At 38.6% G+C, this 26,221-nt stretch overlaps 1 protein-coding gene across 10 annotated transcripts in view; it reads left to right on the plus strand.

The window, feature by feature from the left end:
• PEX5L (peroxisomal biogenesis factor 5-like) overlaps positions 1–26,221 on the plus strand; it is a 216,942-nt gene that overhangs the window by 56,413 nt on the left and 134,308 nt on the right. For 6 of the 10 annotated variants that reach the window (XM_012639365.1, XM_012639370.1, XM_012639375.1 and 3 more), the window contains exon 2: positions 292–363. The exons of 3 other annotated variants lie outside the window; for them this stretch is intronic. In XM_012639365.1, the coding sequence (XP_012494819.1) occupies positions 292–363 (72 nt within the window). Of the gene's footprint in view, positions 1–291; positions 364–26,221 lie in introns of those variants that run through there. One more of the 10 variants, XM_012639374.1, reaches the window with a different exon arrangement.

The following is a 26,221-nucleotide window of genomic DNA, read 5'->3' on the forward strand; positions in this document are numbered from 1 at the left end:
GTTACAGAATCTTTTCTGAAACTACAGAACTCAAAAGAGAAACATAAGAATACTGAGAAAAAGATTAAAGGCAGAAGGGCCAAGACTATGCAGAAATAATGAATAATTATAAGCCAGTAGTGTAACAATAAAAATATTTGCTGTGTACATGAGTGATTGACATAAAGAATGATGTTTTATGACTAGTAAACAAGGCTAAGTAAAGACTTTTATCTTTAGTAGTATTAAGTGGGAATTAAGATTATTAATGGATAGAAACTAAATGATCATTTAAAATTATTCTTTCACAAGAAAAGTAAAGAACAAGGATATGGAAAACTAAGCAGTGATGAAGACCTCGAAATAATTGTTGATCAAAAGCAGGTAAGTGAATACTTACGTACATTTTCTATTGTTGTACTGTAGATTTTTGGCAGCTAAAGCCTTTTGGGTGTTCATCCCTTCCCTGGCACCTGTCTAACTGACGCCTGCATAACAAGGTAGATTTTTGAGAGCAGCTAAGCCTCTCCATATGCTGCCTCTGATCCACTGACTGATGCATGATGCCAACATGTGCGTTCTGTATATAAGAATGATGAAAAATAAAGCTAGAACAAGATAAGAGAACTTTTGGAAAATTAAAGGCTCCACTTGATAAAACGAGTCAAAACAACAATGATAATTTGGTTGGGAAAAAAATTTAAACAAGAACAAGAAAGTATCTTACTTTGAAAATGAGAAATACTATCATTGATCTATCTTGTAAAACAATGAGTATGATTTAAAGGGGGGGTAAAAGACTTTAAAAAACTGAGAACTTTAAAAGATATATATTGCCCAATTTAATTTCTCAGATTGTCTGCCGTAAATATAGATATGATTTTAAAAACAAGAAGAAGCTATTTAATAGTCTGTAATACAGCCTGTAATTTAAGAAAGCTCTCTAACGTGGATTTTATATGGGCCCATAAGGTGAAATGAAAACTGCTTAATGGACCATAAACAATGACACACCAGGTAATGGAAAGTGTCCAGCCCGTGCCGCTGAATCGGCATTAGCCCTTAACATCTTTGTCGACGATCAGGGAGACAAGATAACTGCACATCTCTTTAATATATGAGTGGCACTGCAGCTGAGAGTGATATAAGCTCAGGTGTAAATAGAGAAATAATTCAAGGGGATCGGAGCAGATGAGATTAGAAAAAAGACAGTAATTTATAGAAAGGCAAGCTGAATTTGGACAATTTCCTACTCGTGCAGTTTGTTTTGCATCATTTAATGATTACATTAAAAGAGCCATTGTGTATATTTCCGACAAAAAGGAAAATGATCATCAGAAGCTAGCTACCAAAAGCAATTGATTTAGAGACTTCCTTGTTAGGCCTCGAATTATCGAGGTAACCGAAGTGGTCTTCTGGAAAAACTGGCCAAGCAAAGCATCTCCACGGAGGTGCAGAATATTCTGATCTTGCAATATATTGTAAGATATGCAAACTACCTCCAAGTTTTTCTAGCCTTATCATTATTCTCCTGGTGCTGAGTAAAACGAGGTAGGGGATGTGAGGATTTGTCCCTGCATCTCTGCGATCAATGCCAAATTGTCCGTTTAGTTAATAAGGTAAGTGTGGCTGGAGCCCAAATGCTCTGCCGGGCTACTAACTATTATTTTAGCTATGCCAGATTAATTACATGAGGCATGCAAGCTACGCCTCACACTGATCCTGCCTGTAGACTGGGATTCTGATTAAGGTACTAGATTCACCTGGCGAGTGAACTAGTAAAATACAATTATGAGAACACACATATGTGTACATTTTTCCCATTAAAATGAAAAATTATTTTTTTATTCTTTTTCCGTAACCATCTAGAAAGTAAATTCTTACTTTGTTCTTCTTTGATATCTTCCTACTTAAAGCTTCTATTCTCTCCCTTTTTTTGTCTAAATCTTTGTGTTTTAACTGAATTATGGTGTTTAGAAAACTACAAAATTATATTTTGAAATCTTTGGAGTGGAAAACCCAAAGAAGTCATTGTTCTTTTTCCTCATGCTAGCTTTCACAAAATTTATATTATTGTGACACATTTTATTAACCATTAAGTGAACCTTAAAGAAAAAAGAACCAACTTTTCTGCTTCTTCAGAAAATGGCCCTTTTGTTACCTGGATCAAATGAAGGTGGATTCAGTTTGCTTGGAGTCATCCTTTACCTCTGTAGTTATCACGTTTCTTTCAGTGCCATTGCACAAGTGGGTACCACTTGGCAGTGACTCAGCTTTGTTGAGTTATTCATGTCAAAATGTTTTGTAAGATGAGTAATTATGAATATGAGTTGGCTTTGGTGTTTGCTGTTGGCAGTAAGGGTAGTCCTTCCTTTTTGGGGAAGTTTATTTGGTGTTGATGTTGTGAGCAAATCCTAGGTTGAAACAATGAAAATGTTGATACCTCAAACTAAAATATTTGGGAAACACTGCAATTAGTCTTTATAAAACTATGAAAAGTTATTCCTACATTTAAGAGATCAACAAATTAAGTGTGTTTGTGTGTGGGGGTGTGTGTGTATATATAATACATTTGTTTTCCAGAAATGGAATATGGCTTCATCTTACTTATGAGATATATATGATGAAATTATGAATATATATGTATTATATGTGTTTCATAAAATTAAAACTCTATGGCACTATATGTTATTTTGTCAAGAATCGTTATATTCAAGTTATTTTTCCTGTATCTTTCAGAAACACAGTAGAAATTAGTTAGTCTATCTTCATGCAATTACAAATAGCTTTTTCAGTAAATGGTGCCAAAAGAAAACCTAAAGAAGATAAATAAAATGATTAGAGTGCTGTGATGGGCAGAAGTCTCCTAATCTCGTTAAATCCATCATTCAGAAGCTGACATTCTACAAATGCTGTGCGAGCGATATGCCATTTTATCAGTCGTATGATTTACAAGTCTTGTACTTATACGGAAATCCTACAATCTTGCATATGTAAGCAAATTAATAACAGAAGTAGCACAGCAAATGTGGATTTGTTCTCCCTGGCTGCCTTCATTCAAGGGAGTAAAAGATGATTTCTGTATTATTTCTACATGAAAAAAAGTAAATTTTGGAAATGTGTATGGTTCTATTCTGGAAAAGCAATATTGTGCTACTCTGTGAAATTTTATTGATTGGCAAAATTTGGGGGGGATGTTTATAAAAACATTCCAGAGAATTCTTAAATTAGTGCTGATGTCCTAAAGTAATAAGATGCCACATTATACACACATACATATATGTGTTATATATATGTGCACACACACATAATAGTCATTTAAATATAAATGTAGCATATTGGGATCAGAGACCATATTTTCCACCAGAAATCTCCAGAGTTTTCAAACTTTAATCATAGGACGGTAATCAAAGGGAATATATTGGATTAAAATCTTAATGCCTTTAAATGCCGAACATTTGAGGCTAATATAATTAGTGAATGCTACGTTTGGCTTTCTAAAATAAATAATAAAAGAGAAATTTCAAATATATATATTTTGGATACTTTTTATTATTTATGAAAATGTTCTTTCCTGATTGGAGGAGGGGATGTTCTTGTTTAGGTTTTACAGACACATGAATTTCCTTCTGAAGTTACTGCTATTTCAGGGTAGGAATGAGGGAGTAGATGGCCAAGTACCTTGAGTAAGGAATTAAAAACATTAACTACTTTAAATAAATAATAAATTCATTCTATTTTACATGGTTATTTTTAATCAGAGTCAACAACCCAAGGCTTATGATAGACTGGACCCAGATAGGTATTTTTTATAAAATGTTTTCAAATTCCAAGTAGACTTAAAGGAGGTAACAAAAACTAACAAAAGTATATATTTTGGTTATATGAAGGATACAATTACAGGTTCAAGCATTGCAGAAATGGGTTTAACAGTGTGTTGTGGATCTAGTTGGTTATAGGACTCAGTTGCGACGGCACAGCCTTCAATGCGATTAGGCAGGGAGATGTCGAATGTGAGCCAGTTACAGGGGAACAAGTGTAGGTAGGTCAGAGCAGTAGTTTTCAGGCTTCAGCTTCCTCAGCATCCCCAGGAGGGCTTGTTATAACACAGACTCCTCCCGCGCCCCTCCCCCGACCCCAGCCCTAGGTTTCTGATTCTGTAGGTCTGGGTAGGGGCCTGAAATTTTGCATTTCTGTATCCTCAGCTGCTGTGAACCACTGGGTCAGAGAAAATAACTAATGCAGTTCTAAAGGAGAAAACAATTATATGTGAGTTGTGATAAATTTAACTGAGCATTACCTGGAAATCTAAAAACTATAATTCATAGGCATTCAACATAATGATGCTAAAAACAAGAAAACCCCAGGCATTTACAACCAAACATGCCTTTAAAGGCTCAGGTTTGCAGTCTGGCTGAATTCCATGTGGGAACCTTATGATCTTGAACTTGTCTGAGCTCAGTTTCCTTATTTGTAAAATAATACTCTGCTCTTCCCACCTCCTAGAGTTTCTCTGAGATAAAATATGTAAAAGTTCTTTATAAAGTATAAATCATTTATGTCATTTCAGTCAGCTAGTCACCACCACTCCACCGCCCCCATCTCTCCTCACCCCCAATTTAGCAAACAGGAACCTTGAGCTCTAGAAAGGTGAATGAAGTTCAGAGAGCACTGGAAGGCAGCGCTTCCTCCGGACGTCCAGTCCAATGCTCCTTCTGTCACCCCACGTGGCTCTGCACCATCGTCCACTGCTGGTCATCCTCCAAATGGGTTAAGAAGCTGATTTGCTTCCTGTGTTCTAATTTCCAATTATGTAAAATAATCATCTACTAGAAATTATCATAATTGGCTAACATTTATTCATTGAACCCTCACAGGGATAAACTTTTCCACAAACACTCCTTAACTGTTTACTTCCCTCGTGGCCCCTACGGCTTTGTCCAGAGAGAAAAGCCCTTCAAAGCAAATGAATACAAAATGAGAGCTAAAAGGTGGTTGTTGACAACACTTGCCTTTCCTCTCACCACCTCCTCAAGGAGGGCCTCCATCAGGCATGAGAAGTGCCCTGGAAAGAGACAACACACGCTCTTCTTAGCCTACAGCCTTTCTTAGAGTCTCTTTTTCAACTCGCAAGGGAAGCCAGAGCAGAAAGCAGTGAAAACTAGAACTTCTGTGATCTTATTCTAAACAAGAAGAAACACAGTAGAGCCTCCCCCTTGTATCTCCAATAACACATAACATTTGAATAGGATAGCAGTTCTGCCCCAGTACTCATTGTAGAAATGGGTCCTAAAGAGGAAAATGTAGGCCAACATGAAAAACAAATGGAAGAATGAGAAAAACAGATCGGTGGAAAAGATAACCAGCTTCCATCCAGTGCTAATGGATGATGGGGTCCTACCACCACCTAAGCCGCTGGCTTGAGTTTCACACACCTAAATAGTAAAAAGGATGAGGATGATACATGTCCTTGCCTTGTTGTCACACTCAGCACCTCTGGGCAGTGCTTTCTTGGCCATGTCAATGTGGTCACTTAATTTAAATATCATTCAGATCCCTTTTACCTCTAAGGTGACTTATAAAGTATGAGACCCCTTCTCATGGTGTCATGTGCAACACTCTCCCCGAGTACCTTCTTGGAACTCTGTACTTGGTCAGCAAGAACAGAAACCTCCTCTAGAGTTGCAAAAAGGAAGCAGCTGGAGATTCCGAAACGGCATACTCTGAGACAGAGCACATTATGCAGTTGTGGTTGCCCTGATGGCACTCACAGCAGACGTAAGCTCGTTAGCGTTTTTCTCAGGAAACGGTGATGGATGAGAAATGGTTGAATGAAGACAAGCCAAATTTATTTGGGATAAGAGAAACTGAAGCTACTCAAATTTGCTATCTGTCTGAAATCATCATTGGGGTAAACAAAGATTCAGCAGTCCAATCAATCCCATCTTGCCTGCAAAGCTATCACCAATAAATATTGTACAAGGAAGGGGGACAGTTTTCCATTAAGTTAAATGGAAAAATGACTGGACTGAAAGCATAATCACTCTGTATTTTATTGCTAAGTATTCCCTATTTGTAGCAAATAATATAAAAATAATTCTGAGTTATTGATAATGGAGGGGGAAATCACAGTAATGCAAAGTTTCTTACTTTGTATTTTTCTTGTAAACCCACAATGGTGAGTTTATTTTTTGTTTGTTTAACTTCATGCATTTCAATTTAGTGTACTGATTCCCGTAAGCATTGCCTGACTCTAGGAAAAACACAAAGGGCAAACCTAATATCTTAATTTCAGAATCTTCTGGCAGGTTACTGAAGTCTGGAGGTATAAGGCTGGAAAATACAGAGTGTTACTCTTCATAGAATGACACAGAGGCAGGCAAGAGAGCTGAAGTAGGAATCCATCATCGTAGTTTCTAGTCTTGGCTTCACCACTTACTAAGCAGAAAACTTTGGAGTAAGCAAGTTAAGTTCTCTGCCATTTCTTCACCTGTACAGTGGAATAATACTGTCAGGCTCAGATGTCTGTTGTGAGGCTCAAATGGGGATGCTCCCTTGAAGAGCCATGTGTCCACCTTAGCCTCCTTTGGTCAGAACCAGGTCTAGAATCCAGGGCCACCTGGATTATCTGATACACCTGTTTTATCTGATACACTTTCCACCGGTAACTCACACTTCCTGAGCTGGAGATGGTTGTTGTATCATGACATTTCACTTGGTTATTTCCACTGGTTTACTATTAGGCATCCTGCATGCCCGCTGTGGGATGCTGTCAGATACTCTGGTGCATTTTCAGTGGTGCCAGCTCCTCTGACATGCCATGTGCTTGGCATTGTGGATATATATACACAGAATATGTGCGTGTCACTCTTACAACGTGGTTAAGAGCAGGGCCTTTACAGTCAGAAGTTTGAGTGAAAACAGGCTATGGCCAGGTAGTAACTGTATTAGTTTGAGAAAATTAACCAGCCTCTCTGAGCCTTAGACTGCTCTGCTATAAAATGAAGAAAATAATTTCTACTACATAAAGAAGTTGGGAGAAATAAATGAGTTCCTGTATATAAATACTTAGCAAAATCCATGGCATGTAATAAGTGCTTTATAAGTGGAAGGTAATGAGGAGATTGGGCAGTGGGAGTTGATAGTAATACTCTTAGATTTATTACCTATAAGATCCCCTTAGATTTTGGGAGGACAGAATTATAATGATTTTAAACGATAAAGTCTATTCTGGGGTCATGCATGCAAATGCTTCTTCCAATCAGCCAGGTACAGAAATGAGAGTGGTAGACTGTGGGTGTAAGAAGAATAGAGAGTGAGGGGGGCAGTGGCTAACCGGTGTGAGCTGGCCCCACCTACTTATTCCAGTTCATTGCCATCTTGTTGGAAATGAGCTCAGCGTCACCACAGTACTAACTTTTCAAGAAAAGCAATTAATCTTCTGATTTTTAAATGTATGCAATGAGTTTTAAAATTTTGTAAACAGTATGCAATCAAACAAAACAGTCTGGGTCTGTACACAGCCCTTGGGGTTCCAGTTTGTGACCTATTATGCTCATGAGACTCTCAGGTCAAAGTAGAGTAGGATGTTGACATGGGCCTGGGCGAGTCTCTCCTCTCCTCTTCTGTTTCTCCCCTGGTTTACACTTTTCCCCTTGAAAACTAACCTCACCAATTGTTGATCTGAAAATAAGGGACCTGAGGCATAATTGACAACTAACTGGCCTTAAATCCCCCAGGAAATTCAGATACCTCCAAAGGGAACTAGTTAACCTAAAATGTAGAAAAAAGGAAAAAAAAGAAAAAAAAAACATTTGATAAAATGAGTAGAGCAAATATTTATGAGAAGTTATTGCTGATGTTTCCACTTACTGGGGACTGTCTTTTACTGCCTTCTACTCTTGCCAAGCTAGCACCTCCGTGAGTAAACAAGGTGCCAGCATTGTTGAACAGCAAGCAAGCACCCTGTTTTCCTCTGCCAGTCCATCTTCCCCAGTTTTCCAGACAGTGATGCAACTCCCATGGCTCAGTTACAAATTGTAATCACCAAGAGAGAGACCGTGAGTTACCACCTCAAGTTCAACAAATAGTTTTGCTTTAAGATATTAATGTACAACCTATTTTCATTACATGCAACATAAAAGAAAAAAATGGACTTTCAGGTTTGAAAAATGTATAGATGCCAAGTCATTTTCAAATAGCCTGCATATTTTTTCTTTTCAATCTAATAGGGAAAAGTGCTGGCACAATGTTTAGTCAGTGAGAAAATAAATGCGTAATTGAAATGACATGAGCTGACATCCTGAGTGTAAAAATGATGTGATGTATAAAAGTAACAGTCAGAGACAGTAGTACTTAAAAGTAGACTCAGCCATTTGGAAGACAACTTGAAAAGAAACCCATTCAACCTTTCATTGTGGAAGGTGTATTGCAGTGTTTTCACTGTTTTCTTTTTTTTAAATAGGTTCATATGATCAGTATGAGGACCGTAGACATTAGAGCTGGGAGGAATTTCAGAAGATAATCTAATCCAGTGGTTTTAAAAATTATGCTCCATAGAACCCATTCCCAGCCACCTTAATAGGGTAGAGGTATCTTTGTGCCATTCTGGTGTACAGACAAGCTTTGTCTGATGAGTGGGTGCTGCTGCTAAGAAGTGTAATTATATTGGTCTTGGTCCAATCAAAATAAGTTAAGCGAAGGCCGGGCATGGTGGCTCACGCCTGTAATCCTAGCACTCTGGGAGGCCAAGGCGGGTGGACTGTTTGAGCTCAGGAGTTCGAGACCAGCCTGAGCAAGAGCGAGACCCCGTCTCTACTAAAAATAGAAAGAAATTAATCGGACAACTAAAAATATATAGAAAAAATTAGCCGGACATGGTGGCACATGCCTGTAGTCCCAGCTACCTGGGAGGCTGAGGCAGGAGGATCGCTTGAGCCCAGGAGTTTGAGATTGATGTGAGCTAGGCTGATGCCACGGCACTCTAGCCTGGGCAACAGAGTGAGACTCTGTCTCAAAAAAAAAAATAAGTTAAGTGAGTCTAAGAGAAGGGAGGTAGCCTGACTGTGCTCCTCATGTTATTTTACATTGTAGGCAATATTAGAACTCAGGTCTGCAGCCTCCAGTGTTGAGTTCATCCATCTACCCCTATAACCACCTTCCTAAATTATGAGGCTTCCTATCTGTCCTTCTAAAGTGTCTCATGTTGATAAGCTGAGCGTATTAATCAGGCCAGAATATTCACTTGAGTAAAGCATGTATTTCAAATGCACAACTAAAAGTCTATTTGTCTGATAGATTTTTATTGAATGATGTTTATATGAGATACTTCCTAATTCTTCATAGAAATGTCCTCACAAACTTTGTGACAACTTCCCAGTGCCCATCAGGGTACAGTTATTAGAGATTTTCAAAGTGGACTTCGAAATCTCCTAAACAACCCTGAGATTAACAGTGTGTCCTGCATGTTGATGCGGATGGTTTTTCTACAGCTCATGTCTCAGGGCTTTTCACTTGGTTCGGTTTATCATTCCCCCTCAATTGGCCATGGAGAGTATGAACCGTATCTGTAGTTCAGCTTCTAGCTTCCAAGACCATCCATTTCGAAGTGAGCTGCCAGTGCTTTCGTCTAATGAATGCTGCAGGTGAACTCAGTGATTGCTGACTGATCAGCATCTATTGTCATAAGGGCTTGGAAAACCAGTTGTGAGTGGAAATATTTGTACTAAAATGATTTATGTTACAAATTCAATTTTATCATTTATGATAAAAATAGCAAAGGAATAGGCAGACCACACAGAATGTCTTTTTTTTTAATATTTAAAGAGCAGGGAGAGTTTAGAGAGTAAACTTGCCTTCGTTCTCTTCTGACTTTGGACCTAGACACCTGTGTTCTGCCATTGCCCTGACCTTGTCATTGCTAGGGTTGCGCTTTTATTAATAGTTCTCTCCCATCCAGACTTTGCAGTACACATCTTTTCTTCTTTCCTCAGCACCACTCTCTGATCCCTGCCTCTGGAATGTGTCTGTTATTCTGACACTGCATATATAAGGTTTGACAGAAATGCAGTTCTTGCAAACCCACTTTTTGTTTAATGCTCCATTGCTTCCTTCCTGTTCTCCAAAACAACTCTATAAGTCTGTCATTTCCATTTTTAGTAATTAATTTTTCACATGGTCTACCACCAATCAGAGTGGGACCCACTTCCTTCCTATCTTGTGATCTAGAAAACACACACATACACACACAAATGATCATCCAATACAATTGTTATTTATTCCTCATCATAGTATTTTTTTGCCAAATGATCTCATTCTTGAAATATATGAATAAGAGACTTATTAAAGAAATGGTGAGAGAATGTACCATCTCGGCTTTGTGCTGGCTGTTCTGAATAGAAAAAAACATTCATTCATCACTTTTTTCTGATGAAATTATCTCATTTGTATAATTCGTGAATAATTAATGAATTTTTGTTGTAGAAAAACTCTATGCATAGAAGTAGTTTTCTCCCAGTCAAGGGTTGTCCAATTATCACTTCCCTACATTCTCAGCTTCTATCTTTAAACTTTTAAGTGTGCTCCCAAAATTGACACATTAATTTTTATGAACTACGAAAGCAGTCCCTGAAAAAATTAGTGATGGTGCATCAGTTGATGGATTTTGTTAATCAAATTTTTTAGTACAGGATGAAATAAATTGAAGCTCATAAACAGAGTTAGATATTTTTAAACTTTTAACTTGAAGTTGTAAAACTTTGGCAATTTTGCATTTTTTTAAAAAAGGAAGCAATTTGTTTTGCCCTAAATGAATGAGCAATTTTACACTTCCATTCAGACTCCAAGGAATCTGATTTAAAATCATATCCTTGGGGTCAGGACTTTTATGAACAGTAGTAGCAATGCCCCATGGACCTCAACACTACTTGGCATAGCAGTGGGCACCCAAGACATGAAGAGAATTGTTGCTTCTACTCTGTCTCCCAAATACAATGCAAAAAATTCTCAATTGGGCTTACAGTCCATGCATAGCGGTGCAGCTCGTGATTATCCCATCATCCTTGTCTAATGCCACCCCAACTTCATGCCACGTTCATACCCAGCATCTTGAAGCATCCCGAGTGCGTGATGCTCTTCCTCCCTTCATGCCTGTGCCTTTGCTCTTCCTTCTGCCTGGGTTGTGTATATAACATACATCACAAATATTTTGATCTATCTGCTAGGAGTAGAGGGTATAGATTAGAGGGAAGCCTCATAGTTCTGATTGAGGCTGGCAGCTTGGAGAATCCAAATGGTAAGAGAGCAGAGAGGGAGAGAAGTCCCGCTTGGCTCTGTGGACAAACAGACTTCTTCAACCCTATAAACCAGGGGGCAAGGGGTGATGAGAAAGAACTAAACAAACAAAAGCAAAGTCTGCCCCCCAAAAGAAGAGGCAATAAATGAAGAAACATAGAAAAATCTGAGAATCTATTGATTTGAGAAATTTGCTATGTAAATAATTTTTCTATGTATATTCTGGGCATGGTTGTGGGGGAAAATTTATAGTTACATTTAGCACATTCATACCTTTTGTAGCTCCAAAAATAATTGAGCTGGATTCTGCCCTTTTCCCAAGGTTCTTCCTCCCACGTGGGGAGTGAAAAGGAGCAGTGGAGAGATGGCAGAGCCAGGTCAGGGAACCATGACGACATTTAGCTTTCAGTTTTCAGGGAAGAGCACTAAACAGGGAATCATGTTTTTAGAAACTGGTTCTAAGAGAAACTATATGGACAAAATTAAATTTTCTTTCATTTTAAATTAAAACAACTCCAGGGGGAAGATAGAATTGATACTTTTGAAAAAAATAATTTTATGGAAATGATCTAACCTATTTCATTTATTTATTTTACACAAACTTATTTACAGCCTTTGTGGGGGGGTGGTGTTTGCTAGGTGCTGGGACACAGAGACAATATAATCACAGTCATGGCCCTTCAGAAGCCAACAGTGTGGTTGGACCTACTGTCACCAGACAGTTATGGTACCAAGTGCCGCAGGAGAGCTGGAACTAGGGACTCCAGGCATCCTCAGAACTCTAAGAACTCTTAAGTGCATTATTTCCTCCTTCCCTAGTCAGACTCTTGAAAAAGTTATAGAGCCTCTCTAGTGCTCAATGCATTGCCAGAAGGGGACTTGAGCTTTGGGAACAATTACCAAAGATGTGTTTTAGAGCCTGTTTGCTCAAAGAATGGTTCATAGAGGAGCAGATTTTACCATGTTACATTATTTCCTAACACAGTCAAGATTGTAACAAATCTCAGGCAAGTACGATGAAAGGAAGTTTCTAAACTGTGAACTCCCTTGACCCAGGGCTGCCATACACTGCCACACACACAGGCTGTATACACACCTGCCTCCAGGCTTGTGCACTGCAGCAGCCCTGCATGAAATTCCCTACACCTTGGTGTGCATTATCAAACGGGGATGACAGTACTTACATCATGAAGTCGTTGAGAGGATTAAATGAGCAGCCAGTAAGAAATTCATACTCTGAGCTTCAGACTCTGGGGGTGAGGCCCAGGAATCCATTTTCACAAGCCCTCCAGCAGAATCCTACACACAGTTAAGAAGCACTGTTTTAGATTATTCCAATTTGGGGTGTCAGGAAAGGACCATTCATAGTTTGGTAAAGACATTAAACTTTTATTTTCTAGGCCTACAAAAGAAAGAGAGTTAAGACAAGTTAAGTATCTTAAATCCTTCATCTGAATGTCCCTAACCTTGCAAATATTCCTGCCCAGCCTCATTCATTCATTAAGGCAAACCTACACAGTTATCAATCCCGTGACCCAGGTTGTTAAAAAAAGAAACTGTAAATGATGGCGACCACGAGGTAAAGCTCTTTACCCAATCTTTGTCTTAAGTTTATCTGATCTTAGACCACTTTTATTAAAAGAGTAATGATAACAACACACATGTATATAGCATTTACTATGTGCTACACTATGTTCTAAAGACTTTTTATATATTACCCATTTAAGCCTCCCACAACTTCATGATGTAGGTACTGTCATCCCCATTTGGCAATGCACACCAAGGCATACGGAATTTCATGCAGGGCTGCTGCAGTGCACAAGCCCGGAGGGAGGTGTGTACACAGCCTGCGTGGCAGTGTAAGGCAGCCCTGGGTCAAGGGAGTGCACAGTTTAAAAACTTCCTTTCATCATACTTCCCTGAGATCTGTTACAATCTTGAATGTGTTAGGAAATAATGTAACGTGGTAAAATCTGAAAAAGACTTCCTGTTTGTAAAGGAAAGATATACCATATATGATAAAGAAAAGTATAAATAAATTGAGAAGGGTAAACTTGAAAATATATTTTTCCTCCAAAAAAAGTATTTGTGTGTGCGTGTGTGTGTGTAGGGGGGAGAGAGAGAGAGAGAGAGGGAGAGAGAGAGAGGGAGAGAGAGAGAAAGTGTGAATACGTAGCTATAAACATACACACCCAAAAGCAAACCTGCAAAAAAAAGCAATTGCCCGATCCTTAAATACATGCCCATTTCTAAGGCTGTTGGGACACTACATAACCCTGAACGGCGGGTGACTAGAGAACCTTGTAAGGTAATCAATAAAACCATGTGTTGAATTGGGGTTGCCACATGTGTTTCAAGTCCTCAAATCAGAGGTGCTACTTATAAGTTAAATCCTTACTTTGTATATTAGAATTACCTCTGTACCCACCACATTTGAAAGATTCCACACCAGGCACAAAACCAGAAAGTCTGTCACTTCAGCATTTGTTGAGCAGCTTTCTGTTATGGGAGTAGATTGCTGTGCTCTGAAAATGTCACTCCATCAGCTGCCCTACAGGGGCTGACCTTTCTTATCAGGCTGAAGTCCCTGCTGAACTTCAGTACAGCTAGTGTATCCCAAGTTGCTGGCAGATCTCCGTGTCACTGCATGCCCATCCGGAAAAGTGTTCTGAGAATTGACATTCAGCCACCCCCTGGACTTTCACAGGACAGGACTCTGCCCCTCCCAGCTCCTGGTGATTCCTTTTGTGATCTTCCTAAAAGCAGAGCTCCAGCCTTCCATCCTAAACCTTACCTGTTAGTGCTAAAGAGCTGACAATCACCCTTGAGGTCCATTCTCACTGGTTACATTATGCTTTTCAGTATACAAAACCTTTCTCCAGCAATTTAGGACAACAGAGAAAGTATCACCCATGATCTCAAGGACTCTTTATTTTGCATACTCTCATTTTTGCATAATTGCAAGCATTGTTTTAATTTTTTGCATAGTTGCAGTCCGTATACATTCAACTTTGTATCTACTTCTTTATGTAACATTATGTCAGACTCATTTTTCCACATTGCTGTTTAGTTTTTATAAATGTCATTTTAATGGTTGCCTTCTATTGAATTAAGGTGATCTTCAGGCATTCTTTTTCCATGATTTTCCCTGGCGTGTGCAGTGACCATCCAAATCCTTTCTTTCTTTCAGGATGCAAGTTATGAAATTAAAGAGGGAAAGAAAGGATTGCAAAAAACTTGCATACGTTGCTATGATTAGACACATATACTGATTTTTTCATGAATTATGCATGATGTTTATGAGAATTTGCAGTGTCATCTTTTTATATCCCTGCTGCATCTTTAAACATCATTGGAGATGGCACTATGCATGTTGCATCACTGCATAAAACTTCAAGTTTAGGCCGGATGTGGTGGCTCACACCTGTAATCCTAGCACTTTGGGAAGCAGAGATGGGTTGCTTGAGCGCAGAAGTTCAAGACCAGCCTGGGCAATAGTGAAACCCTGACTCTACATAAAATTTAAAAATTAGCTGGACATGGTGGTGCACACCTATAGTTCCAGCTACTCAGGAGGCTGAGGCAGGAGGATGGCTTGAGCCTAGAAGTGGGAGGCTACAGTCAGCTGAGATGATGCCACTGCACTCTAGCCTGGGCAACAGAGCAAAACCCTCTCTCAAAAGAATAAAAATACTTCAAGTTTAAACCATATTCCACGTGTCAGTTACACAACATTCTGCTTCCTGAAGTTGACCACAGCCAAACAACAAACATAGATTTGCATAAATTCAGTTTGCATGAATTTTTAAGTTTGCTGAGAAACGAAACTGACTAAATATTGTTAGAGCCACAAATAACATAAGAGATAATTTACTTTGGTACCACATTTATTGAGCATTCAGATGTATAGATCTGCTAGGATATTCTCATGCCAAAATAATAGATAGACTGTAGAAACTCAATATTTAAGTCTAAGAAACTTATATGAAATGGGTACCACTAAAGGGGTTATAGAATTAAGCCCTATGACTGCTTCATTTTGAAAGGCAATGATAAAAAGAAATAATTGTGAATGCTTTTAGAATTTATAATTTTATAAGCATTCTAGATTTACAGATTTTTCCTAGGGTCCCTAAATGCAACACCCTTAAGTTAATACAGAACCAAGGGTACAAGAACTTATTAAGGTCCATGAGGCATAGCTGAAATATAAGTGAGGAAACTAAGATTCAAGTTCTTGACACTGCCAATGACTTTCTCTTTGACCTTGAACAAATCTCTAAACGTTAACTTCTCTATCAGCAAAGTGATAATAGTTTCCCTACTTCTATCTCACAAGAATTCTGGAAGAATTTCTTAAAGAAAACTATAAAAATAATCATTCGAGTCACTCAAGAGGATTAGTTCCTGTGAATAAATCCAAGACAGTATCATCAGTAAGGAAGCCACAAATGCCCTGGGGTTATAAATCACCGTCTTGTGTTAAAGATCAATTTAAAAATTAAATCCCCTATAGAAAAATGAACACATCCATAATGATTACTTTTACACCGGTAGTACTTGAGGGGTGGGGCAAAGTGTGGCAAGATTTTATGAATTTATAAGTGAAAGAATTATATTGGACTTTTTTCTGAGTGATTATTTAGATAACTTTCTCTTTTATCATAATAAGAAAAAAAGTGGGTAAGTACTCATGTTTTTCCACTGTCCCCAAAAGATTATGTTACAACACATAGTTCTAAAGAAATAATGTTATTATTTTTCATCAGTACAGGTTCTATTTTTTTTTTAATGAACACGATTTTTTCCTGGAAAAGCAAAACTTATGCTGAGGTTTCCAGACCTTATTTAGCACTCAAGAAATTACGTAGCCCAAGTAAAAACATATTTGTCCCCCAAGACTAGAAAAAAGCCTCCCAGATGAATTTTATTAACACCTGAATCTTCTTTTTTAAAAAATGAAAAACATGCAAAATCCATAATGAGTCTTTAGCAGAAAAATCACATAACATCTCTCAAAACACAAAGAAACCCAGTTAGCTTCAGCAAGGTACCAAAGAAAAAGAACTTTCAGAAAGTAAGCTGACATTTAGAGCCACTTTGTATAGTTTTGAAGGGAATTAGGCTCTCTATCAATAAGCTGCCTTTGGAAAAATTCCTTTAGGCTATACTTGTGCCAAAGGTTAGTAACCACAAATAATTTCTTATTATTCTTCCTTATTTAAAAATCTGCTTTTGTGACATCATAAAGGAGGCCTGTGACCAGTTTCCTCAGAACTTCTAGCCTATGAGTAACAAAAAATTATCTAAAAAATAAAAAAAAATAAGGTTTAAAGTTCATAAATTCATATTGAGGCCAGATTATAGGACAGGAGTCAGGTAAAGAGGGGATGCAGGAAAATTTAAATGAATCAGCTTATGCAGAGGTCATTTTAAACGTGTACACAAACATTGTGTATGAGACTGTGGTGTTGAGTCGGTCAAGGTTTATACGCCCCCCTGTCTGATTTAGTCACTTTATGATGGGGTGAGAATATTTCCGTTGTTGAGCACCTACTATGTGCCAGACAACACCCTGAGAGGTATTTTTCTTATGCCAATTTTTCAGAATGTGAAAAAAAAGCTCAGAAGGGTTGAGAAACCTGAAAAGAGTCACACAACTAGTAAAGCAGTGAAAATGGAATTAAAACTCAGTCTGTCAGCCCCCAGAGCCCACACTCCTCCTCTGCCTTCCCACAAGCCACTGAGAAAATGAAACTGCCGTGCATTCTGTTTAATTTAAAGATACAGTCAGTAGTTATTGCACAATGCCTAGCACCCATGAGAGTTTAAATAAAAGGGCCTTCTTTAAATTAAAAAAAAAAAAAAGTCACAGAAAACAAAGAGAAAGGTGGAGCCAGGTCAAAACAAAGCCCCTGCTAGCCTCACCTGCTGCCACTTGCCAGTTCTTTCCTGGTGATTTTTGGAAGAAGCCAAGTGCTAAATAATGGAATAGGGAAGGCAGACGGGTGTCTTAAAACACAGGAAACAAATAACTGTGAAGAATGCACTGCCCTGTTTCCTAGTTTGCACACAAATATGTCTGTATTTTACTCATAACTGCCCCAAAGATAAATCATACAAGAAAAATAAAGTGGCTCATTTCACTAGGCGTTTCTCCCATTCTAAGAGTGCTGACGTGCCTTTGTTCATTTTTTTTTTTTTTTTTTTTGACCAACAGTTAATTCCTGGGCTTGTTCTTGCAGAACTTAAATAGTAAAAGAATCCAAGGCAGGTGCAAAAGGAGAAAAAAAGTCTCTTTGAAACTTAAGAAGCAGCAGTTTCCAGTAGCCAGATGAGATCACCCCTCACATCTCCTCTTGGATTTACAGAATCACCGACGTTGAGAGACACAAGAGTTAAAACAATCTGCAATCTTTCCAGAAGGCTTAGGTAGATAAAGAGGGTACTTAAGGAAAATATTTCACCTTTGAGAATATTGAGAATACCTTGCCAGCTTTCAGCTTCATGAGTTGCCAGACATTTTCTTTCTCTCTGTATTCATGTCAGTTGATCATCATCTCCCTTTTCAGCTCTTCCACTTGCATTATGATATGCTTTTGAGTTTCCTGTTCTATCCATCAGAGAGGCTGGCTGCTCCTTCACTCTTGGAGGGACAGCTTTCCCAACATCATTCTACCATTTCCATCCTGGGTCATGGTGAAGCCCCCAGACCTAACAGTCTTTCCATCAGTGAGGACGGGTCATTCAGAGACATTCCTCACAGCACAGTGGAAGCCAACTTAAAGACACTTATGAATGATACAGCATTCTTGCTCCTCAAAACGAAACAAAAGAAAAACTTTTAATATTAAATTGATCAAAAATTTTATTAAACAATGTAAACCTCCTTGGTTACACCAGCATACGAAGCGATTGAATGGTATCAGTAGCAGAATCTTAAAAGAAAAACAATTATACACAGTTACTTAAGCCATGTTGTTTTCTTGCTTTTCATTTCATCATCATTGTCAACATCATCATCATCATCCTCAATGCTGAACGCTCACCATGGACCATATGGCATAAACATTGTTCCTGCTCTTGAAGAATATATACTGTATATATTTATGAAATTAATGCATAAATAAAGTGGCTTAAACAAGGCAGCAGTTTATCTCTCTCTCACTTAAAGGAAATCTGGTATTATAGCATGTAGGCCTAGAACAGGGATGCAGGTCTGTACCCAGAATCATCAGGGATGCAGGCCTTTTCCAGCTCTCTGTTCTACCATACCTTGGAAGAGACCCCAGTCCTCATATTCCAAAATAGCTGCTGAATCCCCATCCATCATCTCTGAGTTCTAGGCAGCAGGAAGGGAGAAAGGTGGGGCTAGAAGGGCAAAGGACTATCTACCTCACTCTCTCTTTTTTTAAGGGAGACTTCATAGAAGTTCCATAGAGTCTTTTTGCTTATACGTCATTGCCCAGAATTTAGTTAAGTAGTCAAAACTGGCTACTGGAGTGTCATTTTTCTGCATGGTAATGTGTCCATCTAAAAAGCATGTTACTAAGGAAGAAAGATACTAGGGTAGCAAACTAGTAATCTCAACCCTAATTATCACACTCAAACTATCAAACATAAATTTCTTCTCTGAAGACAATGACAAAGGAAAATAAACACATACCACACATTTTTCAGATTTTTCTTAAAATTTGATCTTACAAAGTCACAAAGCCCAGTACTGTTTAAGTAGTGGGGGAAGGGGGGAGGAACAGGAAGAACTGTTTAGGGAATATGCAAAGTATCTATTGTAATAGTCTTCAACAGAGGTCCCGACCTTTTTTGGCACCAGGGACCAGTTTCAAGGCAGACAATTTTTCCACTGACGGGGGTGGGGGGGTGGAGGGGTGAGGGGAACGGTTTCGGGATGATTCAAGTGCATTACATTTATTGTTCACTTTATTTCTATTGTTATTACGTTCTAATATATAATGAAAAAATATAGAACTCACCATAATGGAGAATCTAATGCCACTGCTGATCTGACAGGAGGTGGAGCTCGGGAGGTGACGCGAGTGCTGGGGAGCGGCTGCAAATACAGATGAAGCTTAGATCCTAGCCGGCCACTCACCTCCTGCTGTGCGGCCCATTCCTAACAGGCCACAGACTGGTAGGGGGATTGGGGACCACAGGTCTTCAGCATTTAGTTGAGAATAGACTCACTTGTGCAAATTCTAAAATAAGAAAAGGCCAACAGGACCTACATCTTGTAGGGTTAGTAGTTTCAGTGCAGTCTGGTACCCTTTGCCACTGGGCACTACACATAGCCTCAAAGCACGTTTTGCTCCAAGCCCCTTCTGCTGTTTCTCAATTTCAGAACGCTCACCAATTTCCCCTCAGCCTCTCCTCACCCGTCACTCAGCGAGCCACGAGTCCCCTGTGCAATCTCCCCTGCACTATTTCAAGTCGCTTCTGACCTCTTGGGACTTACACGCAGTGTCAGTGAGGGCGTGTTATCGTGATCTCACTTTTGTTTCCTATATTTACTGTATATTTTCAACTAGACTCCCAGTGCCTCAACAGCTCAGTCCAGTCTTTACTCCTGCATTAGCTGTTCTAGGGCTCACTAGGAACAGTGAATGCAACAGGCCTTCAACAGATGCTATTAGATCAAACAAAACATCTGAGAATATGGGAAAGAAGTATTTTTATAAGGCTGCACTGTCTAGCAAGTTTAACTACAAGACGTGCTGGGATCCAGCACCACAGGGCAGAGGGAAAGACTCAAAGCTGGCTTGGCCATGGAGAAGCCAGCAGTGCAATGCCAGTGTCACTGACCAAGGAAGTTCAAGTGGCAGTGGGGTTTCGGGCAGTGCGAGGTCCTTCAACCACCATTTCACAGTCCCAAGAGACCAGTGCGTTCACAGCAGACCCTCGGCAAGGGCTGATGGTTTGGGGAAGGAGGCTGAGAAGCGGTAGAGGTGAGGTGTCAGGGTCTCAGCCAAGATGAGGACAGAGTTCCAGAGCAACTGAAGGAAACCCACATGTGCAGACTGGGCCAATATCCCAGCCCTTATAAGGTAGAAACTGCATCTTACTCATTTTTATATTCTCCGCACCTACCATTCTCCTGTTTATGGTAGGTGTTTAATTAATGCTTCTCCCTCTAAGTAACCTGTCCATCATCACAGGACTATTTCAGACTCCACCTGCTTGTCAGAGGAAGCTCCTGAGATTCCTCTTGCCTTTGAGGGTTTGATAGGTCCACTTTACACGAGGAAGGTAGCAGCTGGGAGTGGGGCGAGAAGGCCACCTGCCCACACTCAGGTTCTTTGTTTGCACTTGGAAACAAAGTATGATCCCCCCAGCTCTGTACACAAGCCAGTGTTAACCCAGACAATTTTGTGTGAGTTCTGCCAGATGTTTTATGTAAAAGTAATACTTAATGAGCTCTAAATTTAAAGGATAGCAGTTGGGTGGTCTTATTTTCTTTCAAAGGGAAATAATTTCTAGGGCATACATAGTGTGAAATACTGTTACAACTTAACATCATGCTGACAGAGTTTATACTGACATGGAAAAGTGCTTGCAACATACTAAGCAAAAAACAAAGGCAGTACAAAAACTTGTTAAGCTGGCCTAACAACATGCTTAGCAAAAAAACTCTAAGGAAACATTCTAAAATATTAATAGTGATTTTGTCTGGAAGCTAGAATAGTAAGAGATTTTTAAAACTACTTTTCTGTTCTTTTCAGTTCTGTACATTGCCACTCATTAATTCTCCCCAAAACAATTTTTAAAAATAAAATATTACAAAATTGACTAAAAGCAAAAATTAATCAGAAAGACCTGTACAATTAATCAGATTAGAAATAACGCTATCCCAAACATCAGCTACAAACAGAGCCATGTGTTTCATCTAAATAGAGAGACACAGAACTATAACCGGGAAAGCTGGTCATAGGATCTGCTTACTGTGGTGTCATTTAATATTAATTAAATATTATTAAAATCTCTTCCCATGACTGTACATATTACCGATTGCTTGTGTTTAAAATCAACGTCAGCAAAAATGCTCTAAAAAAACTTCTTAGTTGCCAGTTTATGTAATTGTATTAAAATTGCATGTTAACAATGAACATTAATAGCTTTAGAAGCTTCAGATGAATAAACATCCAGTGCTTCCTTCCACAGAGAGAAAATCTGAGGTAGGCATTCTTTTTGTTTATCTAGTACTTTGTTTTTTCAGCAGGTGGTAGGGATTGGAGACTGGGGAGAAGTGAAGAAATACAGTATGCACCTACCCAGTTTTAAAAGCAATAGCATCATTTATAATTTTACAAGATTGAATTGGTAGCTCCTGCAGGGAGGAAATTTCGCTGAGCTCTAATCCTCTCTGTGGATCCACACATCGAATTGTAGTTCTCCCATGCCACATTCCTATTTGTCTCCTCGTTCATCTTTTCTGGCCAGGTGACAACTCTGCCAGTACCCATTTCCCCCTCGTATTTCTCACTTTGCTGACCATAGTCAAATAGGAGAGAGGAAAGCCTGAGCTGTTTTTTGGCAAATATTTTAGATAAAGAACAAACAGATGCTAAAATCCTACAGGAAGGAAGACAATTTGCTAAATAAGAATTTCTTCAGGATTCTCTCTGCTGCTGCTTTTGTGAAGGTTGATCATTTAATAACTTCGGGAGGTATCTGCCTGAAATGCAAAGATCATAATATGAAAATGTGAACAATACTTCCAGCCCCTTGTTCTGAAATCTAAATCCATGAAATGTATTTATTATCATGGAAAGTCAAACACATTTTTGTTTATTCCTGAATGGCAATGCTTTTAATTAAGAAAAAGCATCGGATTAATAACAATATTCTAAACAATAGATCTGATCCCTGTTTTTACCATTCACTTTTTTCTCTTTTAAAAATAATTTTTATTATGACATTTAAAAAATGGTCATTATAAAAAAATTTGGAAACTACAAAGTAAAAAAAATGCTGTTCACTTTCCATCAGTACTATATATTGTTTCTGCTTTGTTTCAGAGTGCTAAACTACTATAGTAGAATAAGCCTGGATTATTCTATTACTGTAATAGAAAAAGACCTGGGTTCTAATCCTAACCTGGCACTTCCTAGCGGTGATTATGGATAAGTTTCTTAATCTCCCTAAAACTCTTTTCTTTGACTGAAAAATGAGGATAATCATACCTGCCTCTGCAGTAGGTGTAAGGATTTGAAATAATGTATCCTCAGCACAAAGTAGGTGTTTGATTAATGATAACTATAATAATTATTATAAAATATAGTTATTCAATTAGTAGTAACTATAATTATTATGCTTTCTATCTTCTAAGTTTAAGAATCTGATCAAACTTTTTGCAGCATTTTTTAGTGCTTAGGAATTTCAATCCTGCTTCTAATAGATGAATATATATAGTCTATGGAACCAAGAAAGGCCACTACCAGTTTCTCAGATGAGTATACTTTCTCAATATCTCAGTAAAAGATTTTACATGTCTGCTCTGTTCATTAATGTGTGAGAGCCTCATTCAATTGAAAATTACCCAAGTATAGGGTGTCCATGTCTCATATACTGTGAAAACCCACACAGCCAGACTGCTCAGTACATACCCACCGCTTCTGACAGTGGCCCACAGAGCTAATAATACACATCAAATATTGCTCATTGATTCTTGTATTTTGTCAATGCAAAAATCCATGTATATTGCAGTTCTATTTGACACCATTTAGAGGTGGGCCCTTGATGTTCAGGAGAATTCAAACTGGAAAAGGCTGCCTCCACTAATTGAAAGCTTTTCTGGTGCTGCAGCTGTGTGCTGCACTGATGGGAGAAACTCTAGCTCCTGAGTTTTCAATAATCGATGCATGCTGAATAACCTGAAGACTTTTTGCAAATGCTAATGCCTGGGTTCCACCCCCAGAGATTCTAATTTAATCAGTCTGAAGTTAGGCTCAGCTCTAGCTCACCTCACCCAAGCTTCTGGCTTTTGAGTAGTCATTGAAACCCTATCACTGATGCTACTCGGAGTCCATGTGCACTTTGTGAATTCGTTGTTTTACCTTATTTGCACTTTCTTCTTTTTCTCATTATCGCTTCTATTCTAACATAGTTTCTCATCTAGCCTCCCTATCTCTAATATTTTTCCTTCTTCACTCTCCATGTTTGACCTGTAAACAAGGAATTTTGGTTGGGCTTTTAGCCTTTTATTTTTTCAACTTTGAAAAATAACAGTCATGCAATTTCACTCAGCAACCACATAGACGAGGCATAGAATATACTGTGTGACCCTGAGTAGAATAACAGACTAATGGACGGAAGTAAACGGAGGTGGATTCTGATCTGGTATGTTTCACAAACTTTCCTATCAGCAGACTGCCCAGCAGAGGAACTGGCTGCCCCACACCAAGAGGACGAGGCATTGAGCTGATAAACACATGCAGCACTCCTTAGGAAAGATTTCATCCCATCGATGGAAAGTACCATTCTGTTAGGCATTTATCGACCCTCTACTATGGGCCATGCACTGTGCCAGCCACTTTGGGAGCTATCCAGATGCAGAACTGCCTCTGGAAGCTGCAGTCTTATTAGAAAGCTGGGTATCATGCTAAGATGTTTATATACACTATTTCTTTAGCCCTTATCATAACCTCAAGAGGTAGGTTCCATTAACCCCAGTTAAAGGGAAAGAAAATTGAAACTTACAGATAATGAGAAAGTTGTTCAAGGATGCAAGATATTAAATGACAGAGAAATATTTAACTCCTCAACCAGGAATTAAAGTGTGTGCTCTTAATGACTGTTCCAAATATCTGACACCAGGTTGAAAATTTGAGTCCTCACTCAGAAAATCTATCCCAGCCCTGGTATCCTAATGCTCAAGCTTTAGGCCATTTTACTCTGCCCAACTATACCAAGAAAGAGAAAGCTGAGAATCCCCATTCTGTCAGCCTCTCCTGGTTACTGGCGATGTAATATGAGGACTGCAGTTAATTTGGCCCCACCTGATTAGATCATGAAGGAACCAGCTGCAAACGGGCTTCAATTTTTCACTCCATTGTGTCCAAAGTAGACAATGTAGTAGGAAAGGTTCTGATTGCAAGCGTTGCACAGCTTTTCTCATTTCAAATATGACTTTGAAGCCAGCATTACACCAAGATATCAAGGAATAAATATATTGAGAGGCAACCCTGCATTGTGAAGAGGACACAGAGGGAGAGCTTAAGAGATCTGAATGCAAGTTCTTATTTCTGCCACTTACTAGTTTCCTAATCTTACATTTCACTTTATTTCAATGAGTTTCTATTTCTGCATTTATAGAAATGGGGCTTGCAGATTGTTATGGGGAAACCCTTTGGTGTGTCGTAGGTGCTCAATAAATGTTTGCATTCCTTCCTTGAACAACAACAGAAAACTGCTACAAGTGCCATAAAATGGGCATAAATTGGAATCTTACAAGATTTACAAGAATTGGTTTACAAACTCAGTATATCAATAGCATGTAATAAGGTAACTTAAAGAAGCATACTTTTGTAAATGTGTGTGTGTGTATGTGTGTGTGTGCATGTGTATTTATTTAACTGGAGGAAGAGGAAGGAATTGGAAAGGGAAACTGACGTTTATTAAGTCCTGGTCTATATGCCAGGCCATGCTAGACGTTTCCAGACTTTTCATTTAATCCTCATAGGAGTCCTGTTGAGACAGCCATTTTTATCCCCGTTTTCACAAATGGTGAATTGTAAGACTGAGAGGTTAAGGAAACTTCCTCAGTGTCCAAGACTGGATTTTAACTCAAGTTCCTAGACTGCCTGAGACTTTCTAGTCAAAACCATATTGTCTAATGATCTTTCTTGAAAAGGCTGTATTCAGTATAAACCTCCCATTTTCCTCATGTATCGCTAAAGGTAACAGTCTGCTGTCATCTGATTTAATAGTTGCTCTTCCAACAGAAGCTTCTGTGGACACATATTTCTAAAATTTCTGATATATTATCTGCACTCCCTAAAATTTGGAATGGTTCTTGATGTAAATACACTGACATTATGATTATAAGTTTTTATATAAAAAAGTATTATGTGCATTCATAAATGGTTCTAACTGAATTCGAGTGGAATATACATTTACAAATTTTTCAGTCATTAGAGTTTGTTTGGGAGGACATATTCTTCTGGCAAGTTTGTTATGAGAGTCTCATTGAAAGTAAGCGTCGCTTGCCCTAAATATTTGAGTTACCCAGTTTTACCCAGAAACCTTATCTGGTCCTGTTTCCTTCTGCTTTGTACAGGGAATTTGAATAGTTGATGTGGAAAGGAAAAAGGAGATGGAGCACAATTGGTAGAATTAAGCATTGTGTTGAGAATTGTTACTGAGCTCTTCAAGAGACCTTTGTCTGACTTAAGCCTCTAAGAATTCAAGCCTTGTTTTCCTCTCTCATACATAATGACAGCAGTGGGCCACAGATGTCACATGCTTAGTCTTATTGTGATTCTCCACGTGGTAGAAAAAACATTGTTCACAATTCAAACTGCATTCAGCTTCTCAGAGAATTAGTTTCCAGTGAGCAGAAACTGAGTTTCCATATCTAAATGCTATAGTAAAGAATTTGACTAATTGAAGGTGAGTTTCTGTTCTCCTCACAATAATTTACTGCAGGCTAATTGTTACATGTTTAAATACTTTGGATAAATGAATTAAAGCCAGTTTTCATGTTCGTTCATCCAATTCATTAGATGATTTCATTTTAGGAAATGAGGAAGTAGATGTGACTCATTGTGCAACAAATGAGCAATTCACTTATTTATGCAAGGAAGAAGTATTGGCTTGGCTATCTCTGTGCTAAGAGATGGAATAACTTGTCTTCCCACTGCCAAGGTGAAATCTGGGCATACTGTGAGGATGTATGCTGTCCAAATGCTGTTGATGGTGCTAACCTAACATGCAG

This window comes from Propithecus coquereli, unplaced genomic scaffold, assembly GCF_000956105.1.
Source record: "Propithecus coquereli isolate 6110/MARCELLA unplaced genomic scaffold, Pcoq_1.0 Scaffold14, whole genome shotgun sequence".
In the NCBI taxonomy this organism is placed as follows: domain Eukaryota; kingdom Metazoa; phylum Chordata; class Mammalia; order Primates; family Indriidae; genus Propithecus; species Propithecus coquereli.